General features: G+C 36.6%; 1 protein-coding gene across 1 annotated transcript; it reads left to right on the top strand.

Annotated features, from left to right (window-relative positions):
- Positions 1–814: 814 nt before the first annotated feature.
- On the top strand, positions 815–10,887 carry LOC137386791 (gastrula zinc finger protein XlCGF57.1-like). The gene is made up of 4 exons (XM_068072939.1): positions 815–906; positions 5,731–5,787; positions 5,921–5,983; positions 9,201–10,887. The coding sequence occupies exons 1-4, from the start codon at positions 840–842 to the stop codon at positions 10,133–10,135; spliced, it is 1,122 nt and encodes a 373-aa protein (XP_067929040.1). The 5' UTR covers positions 815–839; the 3' UTR covers positions 10,136–10,887.
- Positions 10,888–21,444: the final 10,557 nt, after the last annotated feature.

The following is a 21,444-nucleotide window of genomic DNA, read 5'->3' as shown; positions in this document are numbered from 1 at the left end:
TTTTCTCCTGTTCTATAAATACTTCAAAACTTGCAGCTTCAAAGCAATCCAACTGTTAGTAGAGACATTGTAGAGCGTACACTACTCGATGACTTTATTATAATATTGTACAGATTGTTCATACTGCATTGCTACATGAGAGCTTGTTACAGTAGGGAAACTCAGCATATGATGTTTTGCTAACATACATATACATTTGTAGCTCACTAGCCTGGTAACCCTGGTAACCATAATAACACAGGCACAATTTAGCTCTCTAAAGTTTGATGATAGTTTCAACTAGTGCTGGGACGATATTACGATATTTCGGTATACCGTCGATACCACTTTCTGATACCGACCGTACCGAGGGCTTTCTGACCAGATTGAAATATCGTATACGTCAATATTTGACGATATTGATGATAATATATATTCTACTCGATTTGATACCCGATTTTTCAAAGAATTACACTGGTACATGGATTCATTAGAAAGTTGTTCTTCCATGGCAGCCTTTTCTGGCAGGTAAGACATCTCCGAATAACATACCCGATATTTCGATATATCGGTTGGCTACGCCATCATATTGTACCGAAACGAATTTTCGATATCGTCCCAGCACTAGTTTCAACAGGTCAAGTAGGATCAACCATTGGCAATGATCCTCAAATTAATCTATTTACCCTTACTGTCTTTTGTAATAATATACTTTTACTTTGACGTTTGCTATCATTGGGCTGAATACAAATTAAATTTTTATCTATTCATTTTGTTAGTAGATTTTCTTCATAAAAGCTATCCGGCTGTATTCACTGTTTCTTATTTAGATAAACTGTTCTCTCTATTTAACGTCTGTCATGGAAGCTTTGATAGTAAAGGTGGACCCAGAATCAGAGGGTCTGAGTTTCAGTCTCTATCCAACCGGTTAGTAGAGAGTATTTTTAAACTACGTACAGTATATGTTGAAGAGTATTGCCCTGAAAGCACATAAATTACATAATTTTTTTATTGTAAATTTCAATACATCAGAGTCTTGGCTTTTGAATGAGCTATTGTTTGCCATGGTGAGACAGACATTGGTTGGTGTTTATAGGATTTCCCCAGAGCTCTACCGCGAAAAAGTTTACTGGCACAGTCTCAAATTGTGATGTCACAATTCTCATATTCGTTGTTGTGTGCTCTTACCGCTTATTTATCAACTACGATAATGACGATAATGTCGCTAGTGGCAGGCGAAGGTAGGACAACTCCAGAGAACGAATGAAGATGACAAAGGAATCAGTGTCATTAGTTCTCCATGTACATATTATTTCTATGATAAGTACTTCAGACTCCAAGAACCATACTATATTTTCCCGATGAAATTATGCACTAGCTCTTTATTTTTAATGTGATGTTGAGGGTGACGACTAAGACTAATTAATTTCAAGTATTGTGTGATCTCGCGAAAGTGCGATTGACATTTAGTCCAAGGGCCACGCAACCGCAGGTCATAATTTAATCGATGTGATTTCATTACCTTTATCAACGACAGTACATTTATTGAAGCATAATTAATTAACCCAGAACATGTGTTTGTATTGGTCGGGCGTTAGCATGATCGCGGGCATTGTTGATTATCTAGAATCTTAGTTTATTATTAGCGCTCTCCGGGTTTAACAGCATCGACTGTCACAGAAAAACGCAGCCTCAATGGCAGCGAAAGGGCTAAGGCTAAATGAGAATTATGACGTAACATTTTGAGTACCTGAACCAAGTGTTTTTTTGGCAGGACGTACTTTTGACACGCCGTTTTTCATAGTTCTATTATTCTTTGTGTATTGAATATAGGCTCATTCAAAAGCCAAGACTCTGATGTATTGAAATATGTAATAAAAAACTTATGTAATTTATGTGCTTTAAAGATGTGGTACGTCAAATTTTAGTTTGATTTAACAGAAACTATCGATTTTTTTTATCAGTTGAGATGTTGTTTGTTGTTTTAGGCGATCTCATTGTCAAGATAATTGAATATTACAATCGACAAAAATTGATCGCGGTAAAAATGGTCAGAAACAAGATATGCCCAAACTTGCCCAAAATGATGTATATAGTGAAACAGGCCGTCTCTTTCTCCAGTATTAACATTGGCTATTGCGATAAAAGTCTAGTCCTATGCGGCTCTGTTGGCATATACCGTAAAACCTCCAATTGAACGCCATGGCGCTTTATTTTATAACCTCTCCTCTATGGCGGCGGTCAATTGGAGGGAGTGTTCAAATAGAGGTGGTGTTCAATTAGAGGTTTTACGGTGTTCTTTTTTGTATTTGCTTATGATTGCTGGAATACAGTTTTAAATCTAGCTACAGATACATTATTATATACAGTCAAACATGGATAACTCGAACTTCAAGGGACCGAGCAAAAGTGTTCGAATTATCAGAGCATTCAAGTTATCAGAGCACTGTCACAAGTCCATATATTTACTTATTTATTAGTAGATACATGTACATATACAAACTATAATATAAATCAAAAGCACAAATGGCTTGTTTCAAATTAAATGCTTCTAATGTAAAGTTTAAAACGTTTTCATGAAAAAGTATAGAGATTTTTCTATCACTTGAGATTGGTTTGTTGTTTGAGGTGATGTTATTGCCAGGACGTTTTTCAGATTGACATTGGCAAAACTTGATCGTTGTTGAAATGCTCAAAAGAAAATACATTTTTTTCTTTTGGGGTTTTACCCACGATCAATTTTGCCGTTTTTTCTTGAAGTTTATGCTGATTACCTTACTTTACCTGGGATTCGTTAAGAGCAACACTCCGAGGCAGTTCAATTAGAAGTTTTACGAGGTTTTACGGTACATTCTATATCACTCACGCTTTTTTAATAGATACTTATTGAATGTACACACGTATTCTGTGTTTAGGTCAATTGATGAATAATTTTTTGTAGCTCAGACAACGTATACGTTTAATTACAACATTTTTTAAGACGTTTTAAACATTCAACATTCCGACGTTGATTCAACATGGAATCAACGTCGGAAAACTATTCATCACGGGCTAGCCGAGTCACGCACTCAAGGATTTCCGCCACGCACATACAAAACAACATGCGATTTTTGTTTTGTATGTGCGTGGCGAAAATTCTTGCGCGCGTGACCCGGCTAGCCCGTGCTATTCATCGTATCGCAGTATAAATCAAATTTCACCAAACTTTTAGAAAAGTCGTTGACAAAACTATTTTGCCGATGGTGGTAATAACGACGCTTATGAATTACGAAAAGATGAAGTTTACCTCTATGGCTTTGAATAAAGTGATTTTCTAAAGCGAAAACAACCGTTTCGGTAGCTGTTGGGCAAAAAACAGTTCGAATTAACAGTGTTGAGTTCGAGTTATCTATAGCAATTTATCATTACGTGGGAACGGACCAAAGGAAATATTCGAATTAACCATGTGTTCGAGCTATCCGTGGACGAGTTATCCATGTTTGACTGTATGTCTCAAATGCCTCAAATTAGAGAAATTAAAACTTTGTCATATTATTTTCTTCTAAATGCTGTGTAAACATCTGAATATCGACTACAATTCTACCAGTCTACGGTAATTAGGTCGTCGAATTAACTTATTCCATCACGGCCTTTGAATCAGCGAAGTTTTCAGTTGCTACCTACACCAGAAACTAGTTATTAGATAGAATAAGCAAGCCACATCTTTGAAAAGAATATGTGCGAGTATATGGCGAAACCAACTGCCTCCCTAAAAAGTCATGTATCATCAACGTTATCGAGTCATTATTAGTATTATTTTATAGAAAAAGGTTTATTGGTCACTATTTATCACTATGCTTAATTTTATTAGTTACAGTAATTCAAGTACAAAACAAATGGTTTTATGAATTGACCAAAATTGTGAATTCAAAACAAAGTCAATTTCTTTGAAATAATTTAACCCACCGATTCTGGCAAAGGATTAATAAAGCCATTCATGCACCTGGTTGGCTGACTCACCTGTTTTCACTTAGTAACGTGAAGCATAAAGTTTTTTGAGCTTTTAATATGTGGTTCGTTGGAATTGAGTCGAGCTATGCAAAAGTACCTGTCAATACAGCTCTGATTACACCTCATAGATTCATCGATCAGACAAGATTTCAGCACAGGTGGCAATGGGGCTTTGATGTATTCAATATGTTCTGCAAATCATGTTTTGCTTGCATTATTTTCAACAATTTTATTTTATGGTATAACTTTTACAAATCAAAAATTTTTTATTTTCAGCATAAAGGTTTTATTAAAAACATCCATCCAAGTCGTGGCCACTCACAGTCTCAGCTCTTATATAATAGGACAAATTACTCTACTGCTGTAAACTCAAACAAAACATCATGGTTGTGCCGCACACATTCATGTCTTTCTTTCCTATGTATGGCAGTTTCCATACTGACACAACTGCTCCACTGGTGGCGTAACATAAACATTCTGTAATCAATAAACCACATGTAATAAATATATGTCATCTAATAATGTACTGAAAGCTTTCAATTTGGGAGTTAGATTGAAAGGGTAAAATTACAAAATGAACAAATGTTAAACGAAAGCCAACAAAGTAAGCCAAGCCAACAATTCGAAGCTTTATTTCTGGGAGTTAAAGAGGAGCATTAGTTAATCGATTTTTTTCACTTTCTACAAGTGAAAAGTGAACATAAATTCTAATCATGTATCTAATTTACTTACTAAAACTGCCAAAGAAAATTTGAAGCAAATATTATAGCTAGGTGAAATGATAAAAAAGTTATGAAACGATGATTCGTGATAGCAAACGGTTATAATTTTATGAATTAGCAAATGTATTCATGAGTGCTGAAATTATTATCTTTATTTTAGTATACAAAAGTATATATAGGAGACTCAGAGTTAAAGATAAATTTGCCTCCATTCTCCTATCTTTCTCTGCAGCATAATGCTGCTGACGCCTGTCAGCTCTAACCATAAGCTGTCTGTCTCAATCTTCAACCACCTGAGCTCAGAAAACTCTGAGTCTCCTTCGTTGGAACTGGAAGCATTGTTTCAATTTTTTGTTTATCAATAAAACGTGTCAATGCAGTAATTCAGTAAATTAACGATGTAAATTAATTCAGTAAATAAAATAATGATGTTGATGCGCGAACTAGTAATTGAGTAAAATTCCTAACAACGAGAATCTTCGACATCACAGAATAGGCGTTTACGAGCGATAACATTTATTATGACCTATATAAAAATTTTGTGCTGATGATTGGCTAAAGAAGAGATCTTATATTTATCGCTCGCTGACTCGTTTCATATACATTCACTATATATGTCACGAATAAAGCACCCTCCCAAATGTGTTCTCCGCATTACATGTTTTCTGTACCCCTTTCCTATTTATCGATGTTCTCTGTAGCCACGCTTATACCGTTTCATTTTCTTTATTTCTTTTTCGGCCATGTCCTCTATAAACTTGCCCACTATTATTACTTCCTTTATAGCTATGTCTGCTATAACTATGTTTCTTATAGACACGTCTTATATTACCGTGCCTGGTATAACCGTGTTTGCTATGCCCATAGTGTATCATAATTTCATACTCTTTTAGTACTCTTCTAAATTTCTTTAACTAGCAGGTTGGGAGCCAACATTTGTTATTAGAGTTTTCTGCATACATAGTTTAGTTATAATTCTATTTGTAGGCAGTAAATTATCATTATCATTGCATTATATTATTATTACATTATATTTTAGATATTGAGGTTAAAGTAGACCCTGGTGATTCATCTGTAAACATAGACAGTGATCAAGGTAATTATATTAGAAGGATTATTTATAGTTACCATGACAACTTATACTTATGTAAAAGAAGCTTCTCATTATCATTCACTTATTATCATTCACAAGTTCCTCCTTTTTCGATAAACTCTCATCTTTATTGTAGGAGTCGTAGAAGTGAAAATAGAACCAAGCTCTGATGGAGGTGCTGATAATCTCTACCCTACTGGTTAGTTTAAGATTTATTAAATAATCGTGGTAACTGCTGTTGAACAGCTCCGATGTCAGGTTTCTCCTGTTAATTAATATGATAATTAAGGGGAAGGGAAGTCTGGGGAAGAGAAGTCTAAAGAAGCGAAGGGACGAGTGTCGACTGTATTAAGTTACAAGATATGAAAAATTCTGAAGTTATCAGACTTTAGGATTTTATTGGCTAAACGTCCTTAACACAGATTCGAGAGAGCTGAGAAAACGCGAGTTGTTTTCAGAAAATTGTAATCTCTAACTCCAGGGGGCACACTGTGTTTTTAATCACATAAGATTTCTATAGGATCTTTATAAGATTTATATGATTTTTTTCAGGTTTTGCATATGAAAAGATTGTTCAATGTTATATTTATATGCTTATATTGTAAACACTGAGATCAATTCAGAAACAGAGAGTCATTCAGTCAACACACGCAATAATGAAGGCAAATATGGTGTTAGCTTAATGGAGGTTATAACAGGTCGAATTTTTGCCTTCAATATTCGACCCGCTATCCTCTTCTCATAATTATCTCTGTCTGTCTAAAATTTTATTTTTGGACACCTCAGCTAAAAAAAGCATAACCTTACTATTATGTATACTGGTTCGGCTACTTTCTTAGCACCCTCGCTCACCTCAGCATGACTTCTTTCATTTGAGATATCAATGAATCTGACCTTCTTGTGTGGTTTCAAATGTGTTTCTTTTTCTTGGTTCCTGTAAGGAACACCACTAGCAGCATGGTAGGCTGGTCTAAAGGACTTGTTGTGGTTCTTCTGCTGGTGCTAGATACTGCTGCATCTCCACACACAGCTTTCCCTAACAAGCTCTATAGGCCTTTTTACCTCACTGGCGCTTTGGGCTGTCATCTCTTAATTACTAATCTATGGAGATGTCTAAAATCTCTGTATGAAGAGAGGCACTCACATGTGTTGTAGCAAAAGAAGGCTGTGTCTTCTCTTCTACTTGCTTTTATCATAGCTGGCTTGACTAACCACCTCTGCCGTGACTTCATACATCGACATAGTCTGAGCCCGACAAATCCCAACGCAATGGGATGTTAAACAATTCTATAGTCATACTAATACTTATTTTTATACCATCATGTTTCTTCCAAGCAAAACGTACAATTTGTGATAAAGGTTGTGAAATATTTATCATTCGACTTGGTTTCCTTGGCTAACATCTCACTTGTTCATTGGATATCCCTTTGATAACAATCTGTATCACCAACTCATTAACCAGGGCCTCCATCTGCAAGTCCCTGCTTCACCCTCCACTTTTTCCATGAACTTATCAATCTCCTCTTTTTCAGTTCCATGCACTAAAACCTATGCCTCATGGCCACTATAACTTTCTTATCCTAAAAATATTGGTGAACTTCTCTTGCAACACCTCGTACTGCATCCCATTCACCTCAATCTCCATTGAGTCAAATATATTATTACGCACGTCTTCCATGCCCTCCAAATATAAGACGAGCTTGTTTTTTTCTTTTTCGAACCTCTCCACTACTGCCTTCTTGTTATCTCTATTTTCAAGATTACCTCCACAATTTAAACCCAAACCTATGGTAGAAAGCTCAAACTTTTTTTAACTGAGTTTCGCGCTGCAGCCCGGTTACATGTTCCAATTTTAATTTAGACATATTTCTCACCTTCTTCGATCCATATCTAACCAGTAAGTTGTCTCTCTGTTGCCTATGTTAGTAACACCAACAACAAAAAATTTAATGAACTGATCTCTCATCTGCCGTCAGCAAATTTGGCGCTTAACTGACATTGAACAAATTTTTTATCCGTCTGATGCCACTCCTGACACCATGTATGGTTGACTAAATCACTTTTATTGTATATCACTCTTTTTCTTCCCTCTGTCTCGCTGCATCTTCACCAATCTTCAATACTCGTTGCCTCGGCACTTTTTCTCCGCGCCTGTCGTGATATCCTCTTCTTATCCATGTCAAGGTCACAACGTCGCACGACATTGAGTGCAATTTAAACGACAAGTCCATCACAAAATGGTAATATAGTAATGGATTCCTCCATCGTAGACCTGCTTTGAGGACATTATATGGTTGTATTCATTGTTACTATTGTACCACTGTGATTATGACTCTAGCCTTGTTTTCGTCATCTCAAGACACTTGCTAATAGCTACTTTTCACACAACGACCTATTAGAGAGATTGAAGATTATACCTACACTTTTATCGAGTCATTCTTTTGCTCATCAGGGACCTGCCATTCTCATAGATATCTTTTTTAGTATTAGTTGTCAGAGGTGTCTATAAATTTACTTAGCTAGTCCAATTTTTCAGCGTGATTCACTAGCTGATGGCTCAAACTGAAAGTTAACTATTTGCTTAAAACAATAAAATTGTATCTTTAGCTGTTTTTCACATGATGAAACTCCACCTTCTGGCCCAAATTGGTCAGCTTTGGAATACTCAGATTAAATTTCATTAAAAGCATCTTGAACTTCATTATTCATCTGTTTGTAATTCTTTGATTGGCATTTTTGGCAGTTTTTATGTTAAAATTTTCTGAATACATACTTATACACCTAGGTTTACTTTAGTAATAATAAGTACCGGCTGTTACCGGTACATTTCAAGCAAAACAGTCTTTAATATATCAGCTTATACAATAAGGATAGATAGACCTAAGTATCGCATAAGAAATTCCTTGTACCAAAATACATCTAAAGGTTGATATAATTACATGACTGTATTAAGGCTTAGCTGTTGTAGCTTAAAGTAAGGTGTATACAAAAATAGTGACATATTTAAATTTAGCCATTTAAAATATTCCTTCATAATGAAAGTTTTACATCAGATGGTTGGTCTTGATAATATAAGTATGTTTTGATATTGTTTGCTGAACTTAGACCATGTGTTTGAATTGTTACCCAAATTGGACATTTATGAGATGAGCACTCTAAACAATTCCATTTTATTACTTGAAGGTTTAAATGACACTTTTTGAAATGACAATACTTGTGTGTGATACTACAGTGTCTGTGTGCCGCAAAACTGTTAAAAATTTTACAGAATGTTTCTAGCTTTTCAGTCCTGAAGTTTAATGGAAAGCGTGCAATATTTACCATAGTACTGTTTTAAGGTAGAAGTCATAATCCTCTTGCAGTCTTCTGAATGAATTTTACATTTTATGGCGAATAAGCATTTTCTTGCATTATAGGTGAATATTGTGGACCGAAATCTTTACATGGAGACCAAAATGTTCTACCAATAAAATCAGTATCTATGACCACTGTAAAGACATCATTTCAATGCGAGATGTGCAGTAAGAGCTTTACTGAGCGCAGCAATCTAACAAGACACATGAAGACTCACACTGGAGAGAGGTCATTCCAGTGTGAGATTTGCAACATTACTTTTACCCAGCGGGGTCATCTAGTAACACACATAAGAACACACACCGGAGAAAAACCATTTCAATGTGAGATGTGCACTAGTAGGTTTGCTCACCGCAGTGCTCTAACAGGTCACATGAGGACTCACACTGGAGAGAAGCCCTTTCAGTGCAAAATTTGCAGTAGTAAGTTTGCTCAGCGATGTCAATTGACAGGCCATATGAGGACTCACACAGGAGAAAAACCATTCCAATGCAAAATTTGCAGTAGCACCTTTGCTCTCAGCCATAATCTAACAAGACACATGAGGACTCATACTGGAGAGAAACCATTTCAATGCACAATTTGCAATAGAGGCTTTACTCACTCCCATAATCTAACAACCCACATGAGGACTCATACTGGAGAGAAACCATTTCAATGCAAGATGTGCAGTAGCAGGTTTACTCATTGTAGTAATCTAACAAGTCACATGAGGACTCACACCGGGGAGAGGTCATTCCAGTGTGAGATTTGCAACATTACTTTTACCCAGCGGAGTCATCTAGTAACACACATAAGGACACACACTGGAGAAAAACCATTTCAATGTGAAATGTGCACTAATAGGTTTGCTCACCGCAGTGCTCTAACAGGTCACATGAGGACTCACACTGGAGAGAAGCCCTTTCAGTGCAAGAATTGCAGTTGTAAATTTGCTCGACAATGTCAATTGACGAGACACTTGAGGACTCACACTGGAGAAGAACTTCCAATGTAAGATTTGCAGCAGTAAATTTGTTTATCATGGTAGTCTAATGAACCACATAAAGACACACACTGGAGAGAAAACTTTTCAATGTGAGATGTGCACTTAGTAGGGTTGCTCAGCGCATTAATCTCTCAAGTCACATGAGGACTCACACCGGAGAAAACCCATTCAAATGTGAGATTTGCAGCATTTTCAATCACAGGAGTCTATTAGATCACATTATAGCTCATAATGGAGAGAAGTCATTTCCGTGACTGATGAGCAGTAGTGGTTTTGCTCATCCCAGTGATTTAATATTACCCTGAGGTTTTTTACTAAGGAGCCAGTTCAATGCTAGCTATGCAGTAGCAGCTTTACTCAGAATGGTCATTGAACTAGACATGTGACGACTCATCCTGAATAAAAGCCATATCAGTGTAGCCTTACTCATCGTTTCATACCTTAGAGAATCCATTTCATCGTGAAACATGGGACCGTACATATTGACGACCTTACATATTTTAATGCGCACATATAATCTGATTTGGCTCTGTGAAAATTATAGTTGTTTGATATTGTTTGTTATATAGTCTTTTTGTTGTGTGATTGCATCTCTTGCATATTGAACGATGATTAAATTGGGTACTGGTAAAAAATAAAGTACTACGTTTGATAAGAATAAGTTGTCCAATAGATGACAAGCTTTGGTTATGTCTAGTTGAACCATATTGAATATGACTGATGACTGGATATAGGTACTTATGCTGATTATCTAGACAAAAGCTTCTGACATTGGAAACATTGGATCTGTTATTTCTGCCGTAAAATATTTTTAGCAAAGTTTAATGATCATAGTGCTTGGATTTTTGATATCTACAACATAATAGTTCACACAATAGCTAGGGGCACGAAATTAAAACTCCCGACCATCACAAAATATAAACATGTATATATATATCTACATATACATGTACAAATCTCAGTGTTTAGCTGTTGGCTGTTTTGTATCTAGGTAGGACACTTTTAGGTAGGAAATTTTAGAAGAATATATATTATCATATATATTCATCAACTTATCATAGTTTATATACATGTATATTAAAAAACTGTCAAAACTTGGACATGGTCCAGAAGGTTATTGTGAGTTGCATATCACTTTGAATGTAACCATAATTTATACTTCAATTAGTATGCAAAAATATTGGTTACCATTTAGAAGGCTGCTATAAATTACACATAAATTAGAATGTTCGTATTGTAACTTATGTATTAGAGCATGGCATAACTTGCATACCCTTTAGTAAGTTGCCGTAACTTATATAATTTAGGAGGTTGCTATAACTTATGTCTTTGAGAGGCTGCTCCGGTTTATATATAATTTGGGTTGTTGCTATAACTTATAGATCACCTGAGAGTTTGCTATAATTTGAATTTCACATAGGTGGTAGCTATTATTCATATATTATTTAGGAGGTTGCTATGAATTATATATTATTTATGAGGCTGCTGCTATTAATATATCATTTAGGAGGTTGCTATAATTTAACTGTTATTATAACTTATACAGCTATAATTTATATACCATTCAGAAGATAGCATGTAACATTGTACATACATGTAAGAGATTATTCAACTTACGCGTGTTCAAGAGGTACCCATAACGTATACAGTGTATATCCTTTAAAAGGCTATCATAAATTATGTACCATGTTAGGAAGGTAGCATAATTCACCCACATCAGCTAAGAGGCCATAAAACCTTGTTTTCCTTTAACAATTTATACGCATAGTGACTGTTTTGACTTACGACATGTCGGAAAACTAACAAAATTATCTAAAAACAATTACAACATTTTAAAATATGAGGTACTATATTTTTGTGTCTATCATAGATATATATACCTATATATCTATATAGATATATATATATATAGGTATATATATCTATGGTGTCTATTGGTACGATCATGAGTTGTGGGCAGATTGGCCTCTGTTGCACATTTTTGTGTATGTTTGTTTTTTCGAAAGTATTTTAATTGTTGTTAGAACTTATATATCGTATAATATGTTAAATTTTAAGGTATGGTGCAATAAATACGTACATAAAACAACAACTGTCACTACACTTGATACCGAAAAATAAACTTAGTCAAGTACCATAGAATCGGTGTTACTCAGTCATCAAGCAGAGTAGATTTATTCAGATATAAAGTTTAATGAAATATTACAAAAAGCGTCAAAAACATAAAAAATGTGCTGACAGTTTTTCCTGCAGTATCTTTGAGCAAGTAGTTAGCTCGGACACAAATCATCATTGTAATTTTAACAGGCCACATTTTTTGAATAGCATCCAACTCTGATGTTGTTGGCAGTTTGCCTAAATCTTCTGATCTTGGCTTTTTGAACTATCCAATTTCTTTTAGGCTGCATCTCTTTCTGCTGACCTAAATAAATATATAATGTAACTCATTATTTATAAATATGTGCTGTTATAGTTTCTAATTTAGTCACATATCACAGCTGCACTGCATACACAGATTTAAATAAGCTAGTTGGAAGCAAGGCATGGAAACAACTCAGTTACTGTTGTTGTTAAGATGAAACTCATGCATTTTTCGCTTGGTGTGCATTTGTATCTGCAGTAATATGAATTACTTGCATAACATACTTAGTTACTCAATCTAACATACAGTACAATAAGAGCCTGTCTGTGTCTGTCCATTCGTCTTAAGCTACTCACAGAGCGTCAAGAAAAAAAATTTCCCTTCTTGGTAATGAAACCTGGAACATCAGGTTCAGAGATGGTCCCGATACCACAACCCCAAATAGTGGGTAGATTTCAAACCTGCCCATTGGGTTTATACAGAACCAAAAGGAAACGATTACCTGCATATGTAGAACAAATAAAAAAACGTTAACAACCTATCCCGAGTGTATTGTTGCTTTTCAAAACTTCTTTTTTAATTCAATATATTGTTAACAATGACTAGCCGGGCTGGAACCACTAAAGCACTAAATTTTTACTAACTTTAGATCTCTAGACTTTGGGTGGTTTTGATTGATCAATGGTAATACTGAGAGGTATTATTCACATTTGATCAGCAATAATAATGCTATAAACTGTAATAATATTGATAAAACCTCCTGCTCGGACAGTCACTTTCTTTAGAAAAATGACTGAAAAAGAGTTATTCCTCAATGCGTAGTATGTTGGTGTTATTTTTAGTCAAGTACAACGTTCTGGGTAATATTTTTGGGGCTTATCAATATGATAGCGAGTCGTCAGCAGGCTGGCCGCTGCAGTACATTCCCTCATACTTAGTTTTCTTTAGAAGCTTTGTTTATAATTTCTCTTAGAGCTTGTTTCTGGTATAACACATTATAGTGTACAATACAATAGATAATACCTATTGTAGGTGTTGCATAATCTAGCATAGGTATTTTTTATGCACATACACTATATTTTGTACATAAAATAATACATAAGACTGCATGATATAAATGAACTGTACCAGTGCATTACTGTAAAGTTGGTCTTCCTTAGTCTCCCAAAAGAGCACATTTATTCACAGAACAAGCGCAATGAATAGAAAAAGGTGCAACAACATAAAGTTCAGCCGTCATTTTATCTTGCAGCCTTCTTCAGCAAGTTGTTGGCTCGAGCCCGGATCACCATAACATTTCTATTAGGTAGCATTAGGTGTATAGCAGCCAACACCGATCTTGTTGGCAGTTTGCCTAATTTTTCAGCCAAGTGCTGGTTAAATTCTTCTACAATGTATCTCTTTGGCACTCTATCGTTTCCTACTGACTGAAATAGTAAACAATGTGACTTATTATTTATAAAACATCTGATAAGCTATAGATTTTGATGAATCACATATCATTGCTCAGCTGCACCCAAAAATTAAGTAAGCTAGTTTATGTGCAGCGAGTCAAAACAGAATTGTCGGCTTTCTCAGATATAAGTAAACAATAATAACATCAATGCTTGCTTTTGTTATTTTGTATTTAGTATTATAATACTTAACTGTTGTATTGCAATTTAGGTAACTAAAAATTAAATGGTTGTGATAGAATTAACAAACCTTTCATTTCACCATTTCATGCTGCTGGTTCTTCGACTTCTGATATTGTGGTGGTCTCATCACCAGTAGTATGGTACTCGTCAACTGCACTGTCATTAATATCACTGGAATCAGTTTTGTTTTCTCCTGAAAAAATAACAATAACAGCAACTAATTACCGTACTTCTTATCATTGCACAGTAAAGGCACAAACTCACTCGGTAAAATTTAGTACGATATCATGCTGTATGGTGCCAATGGTTGCTGGGCGAGTTGATGCTTAGAGGTAATGCTAAATTTGCTCAATCAACACTTTATTGCACCCAAGGTCTACTTTGATTGGTTGTTTCCTCCTAGAACATAATATCTACTATCGTATAGCAACAAATTTCACAATTTTGTTACTATCGAAACATCATCAAAACGAACACTGGACCGTTTATATATGTATTGGGAGTACAAATATTCAATACGTAACAATCAGAAAGAATTACAAAGATATCGAGTCGAAAACCAACATTTAGGAGTAAATAATGGTGCATGTTGACCGTGTTGAGAATGACAAACATTAATTTATTATCATAAAAACTACAATAAAGTAAATGAAATATACAAATTGTTAAACTGCATCATTAAAATACATCAATTGTTTTTTGTTTTGTCTTTTTGTAGAGTGCAATTAGTCAAAGTGAGATCAGCTTTTACAAAAGCTGAAGTCGTTTGCGTCGTTCTCTAGGAGGCGCCATATTTACGTAAATTGTTTAACAACTCCTAAGAAATTAGTGATCCAGAATTTTGTTGGCTGTTTGCAAGGGTACCCATGTTATCCCTCCCTGCTGAATTGCCTAAGTGTGTTTGAGCACAGGCCAGCAATATTTCCGCGCTCCACATGACACCCACGATAAAAACACCTAGTTTGTTTTAGCTTTATCCCTTTCACTGCCGTAGGCGCATTTATAAACATGTTGAAAGCATAAAATAAAAAAAAAATTTGGCCTATTGATGTTTAAACTGAAAAAATAGTGGATATGTATCACGCTACCAAATCGATACTTAACAGTAAAATTGCTGGCAGTAGGCGAAAAGCTAAATTCGTACATGGATGGCAGTGAAAGGGTGAAGAATTAGTCAATCCAACAGACTTTACCAATAACTAAAACTAAATGGCAGAAGCTGATCTGGAGATAACACCAAAGAAACATGACTTTTAAATTCGGTTTCCCTCTACAAATTCTAAGATTTACCACCTCTAAGTAGTCTAATGTTTTGTTTAAGCAGTCCTATGATTTACAGTGAGCTATGCGTAGTAGGTATGTACTAGAGTTGCCCCGATTTTGGTATCGGAATCGGTGCCGATATGAGTGTCAAGTATCTGAATCGGTATCGGCCGATCTTTTCTTAAAAAATCTGAACCTTCCGATACTTTTTACAGATCAACCATTTAGCAGAAAACTGTATTTTAGCCCGCTATACTAATAAAAAAATCATCAGCTGTAAGCTTCTTACTTTTACTTAATGAATTTCAGGCCTGCCACACAATTTATTTCATGTCTATAGCCTGATCAACACAGCGAAGGAAACTTTTTAGCCAGAACGTAAACAAAAAGTGTGGTATTTCCCAATTACAGCGATAGGTTTTATTGCAAGCAATCACGAACAAGATAACAAAAGTGGGAAACAAGAACGCAGTGTAATATTTCTATTTACTAGCATTACGAAAGTAATTTAAACAGTCGACGCATAAAGTTATCCATCACTCTCTTGATCCTGACGATACAATGCATCGTTTGTATTGTACAAAAAACGGTAACCCCAGTGGCGTAGGGGTAACGGGGGCACAGTGGGCCATTTTTTACCTTACTCAAGATTTCCCTGCTCATAGTTGATCAACTAAGTTTAAATTGATAGGAAAGCAAAAGAAATATGTTCTCTAACATATCTGAAAACCTTCTGGCTTTATGCCAATCCTTGTAAAAAATATTGCGTATTACATAAGATAAAAATTTTGGACCACTGTGCCCCATGGCTGGGGTACAGTGGTCCATGACACGGGGCACGCTGGACATCACTTATATTCCGTCATAATGTTATCAAATCACAATGATTTTGATGTGATTATTTATCTTTGTGAGTTATATGAAATTTTATTTATTTCTTACTGGATAACAAGCAAGCGTGTGACAAGAAAAATCAATGTATTCAGCTAAATGTTACTCTCTGTGTCTTTTCAACTACCCGTTTATTCAATCTTCCCCAGCACGTTCGTTCTCATCCCATCTGGGAGGATAGCTACAATGGTTTTGTTTAGCATAGGCCTGTGCTAACTTTCTTAGTTGTTTCTCTGTCAGCCCTCGATGATGCCTTAAAGCTGTGAGCAGGTATTCTTTCAGTAAAAGTTCTTGATGAACTGTAAAAACTGTTCTATTTGCTTCTTTTTGGAAAAAAACTCAACATTATTTATTCCTTTGTCTTTTGCCTTATTTACATAATGAGTGATGATAATTCTCAAGATCTTCAGGTTCTCAGCGACCCTGTGCGCTGCTAGGCCTTCCTCAAGCACCATCTTTACGGCAGTCCTAATTTCAGCAGCAGGGGTTCAATTTTTATCATGGCTGTCAGCCATTTTCTTATATGTACGCACCATCTCTCTCTTTTTTCAATAGCAGTACCAGTCTTGATGCTTTTATTTAAAAATAACATATATAAACAAATGCCTTTTAAAACCTGTCTCATATATGAGGGAAAGTAAGTTTGAGCAACTAAACTTAGTGGGTTGAGGAGATTATTATTGGTACAAATAGGGCTGGAGATCTGAGGGGAAGCGTTTCAAAGTTAGCCTATTTGTATTTTAGCTTAAAATTGCCTTTTTATTACCCTTGTTTTGGTGTAGGAGCATTGAGAATAAAGCGGGGTATAGTGAACCATGTTCACTGTGCCCCACTTCAGATTGTTCACTGTGCCCCAACCATACCATGTGAGAAAAATTGAGCTGAAATTTTTACAGCTTCCATCCATTGTTTATGTTGAATATTGAAAAAAGAAGAGAACATTTATGCCTATCTTTGTTCACATTAAGAGATACATAACTATGACAGTGTAATGTATACATTATTTTTTAGCTTGCATGTCATACATTACTTTTACCATGAAAAATTACATTTTGCTTACCTGAGCTTTTCCTTTTTTAGCTATCTATTATCAAATAATAAAATTAAACCCCTGCCATCATTTCCTATGAACTATAACTGGTGTGAGACCACTCAACTAATTGTATTTCTGAAAAAAGAGGGGTGTTCACTGTGCCCCTATGTCCACTGTGCCCCCGTTACCCCTATCGGTATGTAGCCTGTCCTCCAACATCTGTTGCAAGGGAATCCCCCTTCAGTACGCTCGGCTACATTGATAATGATGGAAGAAAAGAGACGTCTTACTGAGATAATTGAATCACTAACGGTTTTTAAAAGAAACATTGATTTGCTCTAAACTTGTACAGACACAGCAGTTCATCCAACAATAGAAGAGGGACTTCGTTATTACAGATAGAACTGTACCACTAACAGTAATTACCTTTATTTACAAATTACAAGAAACATGGACTGTTTTGTTACTACATGCACGGTATATCAGTATGTGAATATGTATATATTTTTTTCCATAAATGCAAACAAATAAATACAATAATATTCATGTTTTCTTTGCATTATGTTTGTATTTGCATAATAAAATGAGCTACTATCTATGCAACACAAAAGATCTGAATCGGTATCTGAATCGGATTATTTTTCAATTAGGATCGGTATATCGGATCGGTATCTGAATCGGCTGGTGAATTTAGAATCGGGGCATCTCTAGTATGTACATGTATTGAAATTGGGAGACTTGATTTGGTCATTAGTTGAGCACAGTGACATTGCATTATAACACAACAAAAGTTAAAACTATCATTAAGAATAACTTACCATTGCCATGGATTGAAGTTGGAACTTGCACACCATTCAGCTCCGTAGTCTTATCGAGCTTGTGGACCTTGTGCAGCTACCCGGCTTGAACAGCAAGAAAATTTTTTGCTACCTTTACTTTTTCTACTCCGCTGGATTGTAGCAAGTATATGTCGGCGTGTATATTCAAATCATGTCCCAAGTGGTCTGCTAGCATCTTCACTTCGTTAGTCTGCATGTTAATCTACTATATAAACGGCAATCGTTGTCTGTCTGATAGATTGATTGTCCGCCTTATAGAGCGGTCTTTCCTTTTATCGTCGTACGAATTTCGGTCGTACGAAGCGAACTGAATTAATGTGTAGTAACGGTAAATAAATTATAGAGCGGTCTTTCTTTTTCCATTCGGTCAAACGAAGCCAACCGAATTAATATGAGTACTAATTGTCGTAATTTCGTAATATAGTAATTTCGTAATATGGACTATTAGCTGCTACTTTTCTCTGACGATTTGAGCCAAACGGCTTATATAAAGGGGTGGCGATTCTGTTGTTTTTCTTTCACCGCTCGGGCGCATTAACCGAAATCCCCGGTTAGCACGCTTTTTAAACGGCAAATTTTCTGCCGTGTTAAAAAGCACCTTTCCTGAGTTCTGCGGCCTATACAAAGGTGTCTATACAGCTATACAAATGTACTATTCATTAAATAAAATAAATTAACGAGTAGTTATTTACATGCAATTAATATTTACTGCCAACGTGTACCGAGAAGGTCGCGTAAACGTTTGTTTCTTGGAGCCACTGGAAAAACGCATTTCTCACCTACTAAATTTCCACATCAAAAAGGTAAGTGTTTCTTATACGATGTTGTATTGTCTATGAATTGCCACATCTCCACTACTTAATAACGTTGGATTTGCCGCTGTTCGTGATAGTGGGTCATGTTCATTTCCTTCAGCAGCCGAGTTACTAATTTTTTCCAGCTACGAGTAGGCCTACTGTAACTTACTATTACAGAACTTTCACGAGTACTCCGAGGGTTGCGATACGCTATTGTGAAAAAAAAGAGAGCAGCTGCTATCGACTTACTGTCACCCTGCATCAGCCATGACCAGCTATACGTCGCCTGCTCAAAAGTAGGCACACGCCGAAAACTGTTTCTTCATACGCCCGACAGAAAAACCCAAAATGTTGTCTATCCGCAAGTGTTGCGTTGAACTAAGTTAGAGAGAGAGAAAGGGAGAGAGAGGGAGAGCGAGGAGGAGAGGGGGGGGGGAGAGAGAGGGAGAGCGAGGAGGAGAGGGAGAGAGCGAGGGAGAGAGAGGGGGAAGAGGGAGGGAGAGAGGGGAGAGAGAGGAGAGGGGAGAGAGAGAGGGGAAGAGGGAGGGAGAGAGGGGGAGAGAGGGGAAAGAGGGAGAGAAGGAGAGGGAGAGCGAGGAGGAGAGGGGGGAGAGAGAGAGAGGGAGAGAAAGAGGGAGAAGAGGGAGGGAGAGACGGAGAGAGGGGAAAGAGGGAGAGAGAGAGGGAGAGAAGAGGAGAGAGAGGGAGGAGGAGAGGGGGGAGAGAAAGAGGGAGAGAGAGGGAGAGAGAGGGGGAAGAGGGAGGGAGAGAGAGAAAGGGAGAGAGAGGGAGAGCGAGGAGGAGAGAGAGGGAGAGAGAGAGGGGGAAGAGGGAGGGAGAGAGAGGGGAAAGAGGGAGAGAAGGAGAGAGAGAGGGAGAGCGAGGAGGAGAGGGGGGAGAGAGAGGGAGAGAAAGAGGGAGAAGAGGGAGAGAGAGGGGAGAGAGGGAGAGAGAGGGGAGAGACGGAGAGAGGGAGAGACGGAGAGAGGGAGATGTAACTGCATATTTGGAGTTGTTTTACAGTATGAAAGCCAACTCTCAATGAACCTTATGCTGCCCGTGAATCTGCTCCTGTAGACGGGTAATGCAGCTAGTCACATATAAAACAAAGCCAAGCTTAGCATGGTAAACTACAGCAAAAGTAATGCGATCAAATCAGCAACTTGAAGCATAATTCTACCAGTTGTTCAGACCTACTAAAAGGTTTTCCGGAATGCAAGTGTACCGCCCCAGTAAAATTAGATATCCCTAATTCCCTAATTCCATATTCTAATTTATTGAGCAATGTAAATGTTTAGCAACTACATACACCGACTTGATTACAAAGTTCTCAAGTGGCTACAGTTTTACCGATTGTAAAAGTTATAAATTATGCAGACTTCTTACTTGCACCTAAAAATATCGTATAGAAATGTTTTGTGAAATAACAAAAAGTGATAATTTCAGACAGCAAAAGGTTACCTGACACGTAGTTGCTAAATATTTCCTTAGTGTTTGGGCATGGATACGTTGGGGATGAACTAGGTTCTCACATTTTGAAACCACTTCTTTCAGTGCTTCAGTGCAGCGGTACGGTCTGGAAGAGTTCACCCTGCAACAAAAATTACTTTATGTCATCATTGCACTGACAAATACAATTCCCTGATACATCAAGCACAAAGAACAGCACCAGAAATCAATCAATAATTTTGCTTTCCAGATCTTCAAATTTAGATTTTGGTTTAAAGCAAATAAAATATGTAATATGTAAGCAGGGCTGTATCTGTATGTTTGAAAATGGTGTTACGGGGAGAGTCCGAGAGGGGTGCCGAGCGCCCTCTCGGCGGGGTTGGGGGGTTTTCCTTCAGAAATTTTTTTAGTATAATTAGTCCAAATGATGCAAATCTAGCACACTTGACTCTTGATATGGCGCATGTTCTAACAGCAAATTTGACATTATAATTTAGTTTTTTAAATATAAAACTGTTTATTGAAATTGTCTTTAACAACGCTTATTAAAAATATAATGTGAATGAAAGCTGCTAAAGGGGTTGGCTACAGCTAGCATGAGGTAGAATTATCACCGGGTACAATGCTGGATGGTGTAGGAGACGAGTAGTCTCTTACACCATTCAGCAGTAGTTTGAGCTATGCGTGTTACATGCATAGCTCAAACTTAAATTTATTTCTATGAACAAAATCTTTTGTACATAAGCATTCATTTACATATCTACTACTACAAAAAAATACAACCATGTACGTACAATTGTCTCCGTATGAAATGTTTGGAAGCATTCCTTTCGGTAGAGTCCAACGCTATAACGTTGCCGAGCGAGCTACCATAACGATCGTTATTCTGATCACACAAAAACTCACTAACGATCGCAGGATCAAATAATTTCTTATTTTACCGTTTTGAAAGCCGAGCCGATGTTGACTGGTTTTCCCAACTTTTATTCTTTTCCAAGGAGGCGCGATTTCTTTAGCTTTTAGCACAAAGCAACGCCTTTCAGATAA

This window comes from Watersipora subatra, chromosome 2 (genome assembly GCF_963576615.1).
Source record: "Watersipora subatra chromosome 2, tzWatSuba1.1, whole genome shotgun sequence".
NCBI classification, from domain to species: domain Eukaryota; kingdom Metazoa; phylum Bryozoa; class Gymnolaemata; order Cheilostomatida; family Watersiporidae; genus Watersipora; species Watersipora subatra.
This window is presented reverse-complemented; position numbering and strand designations above follow the sequence as displayed.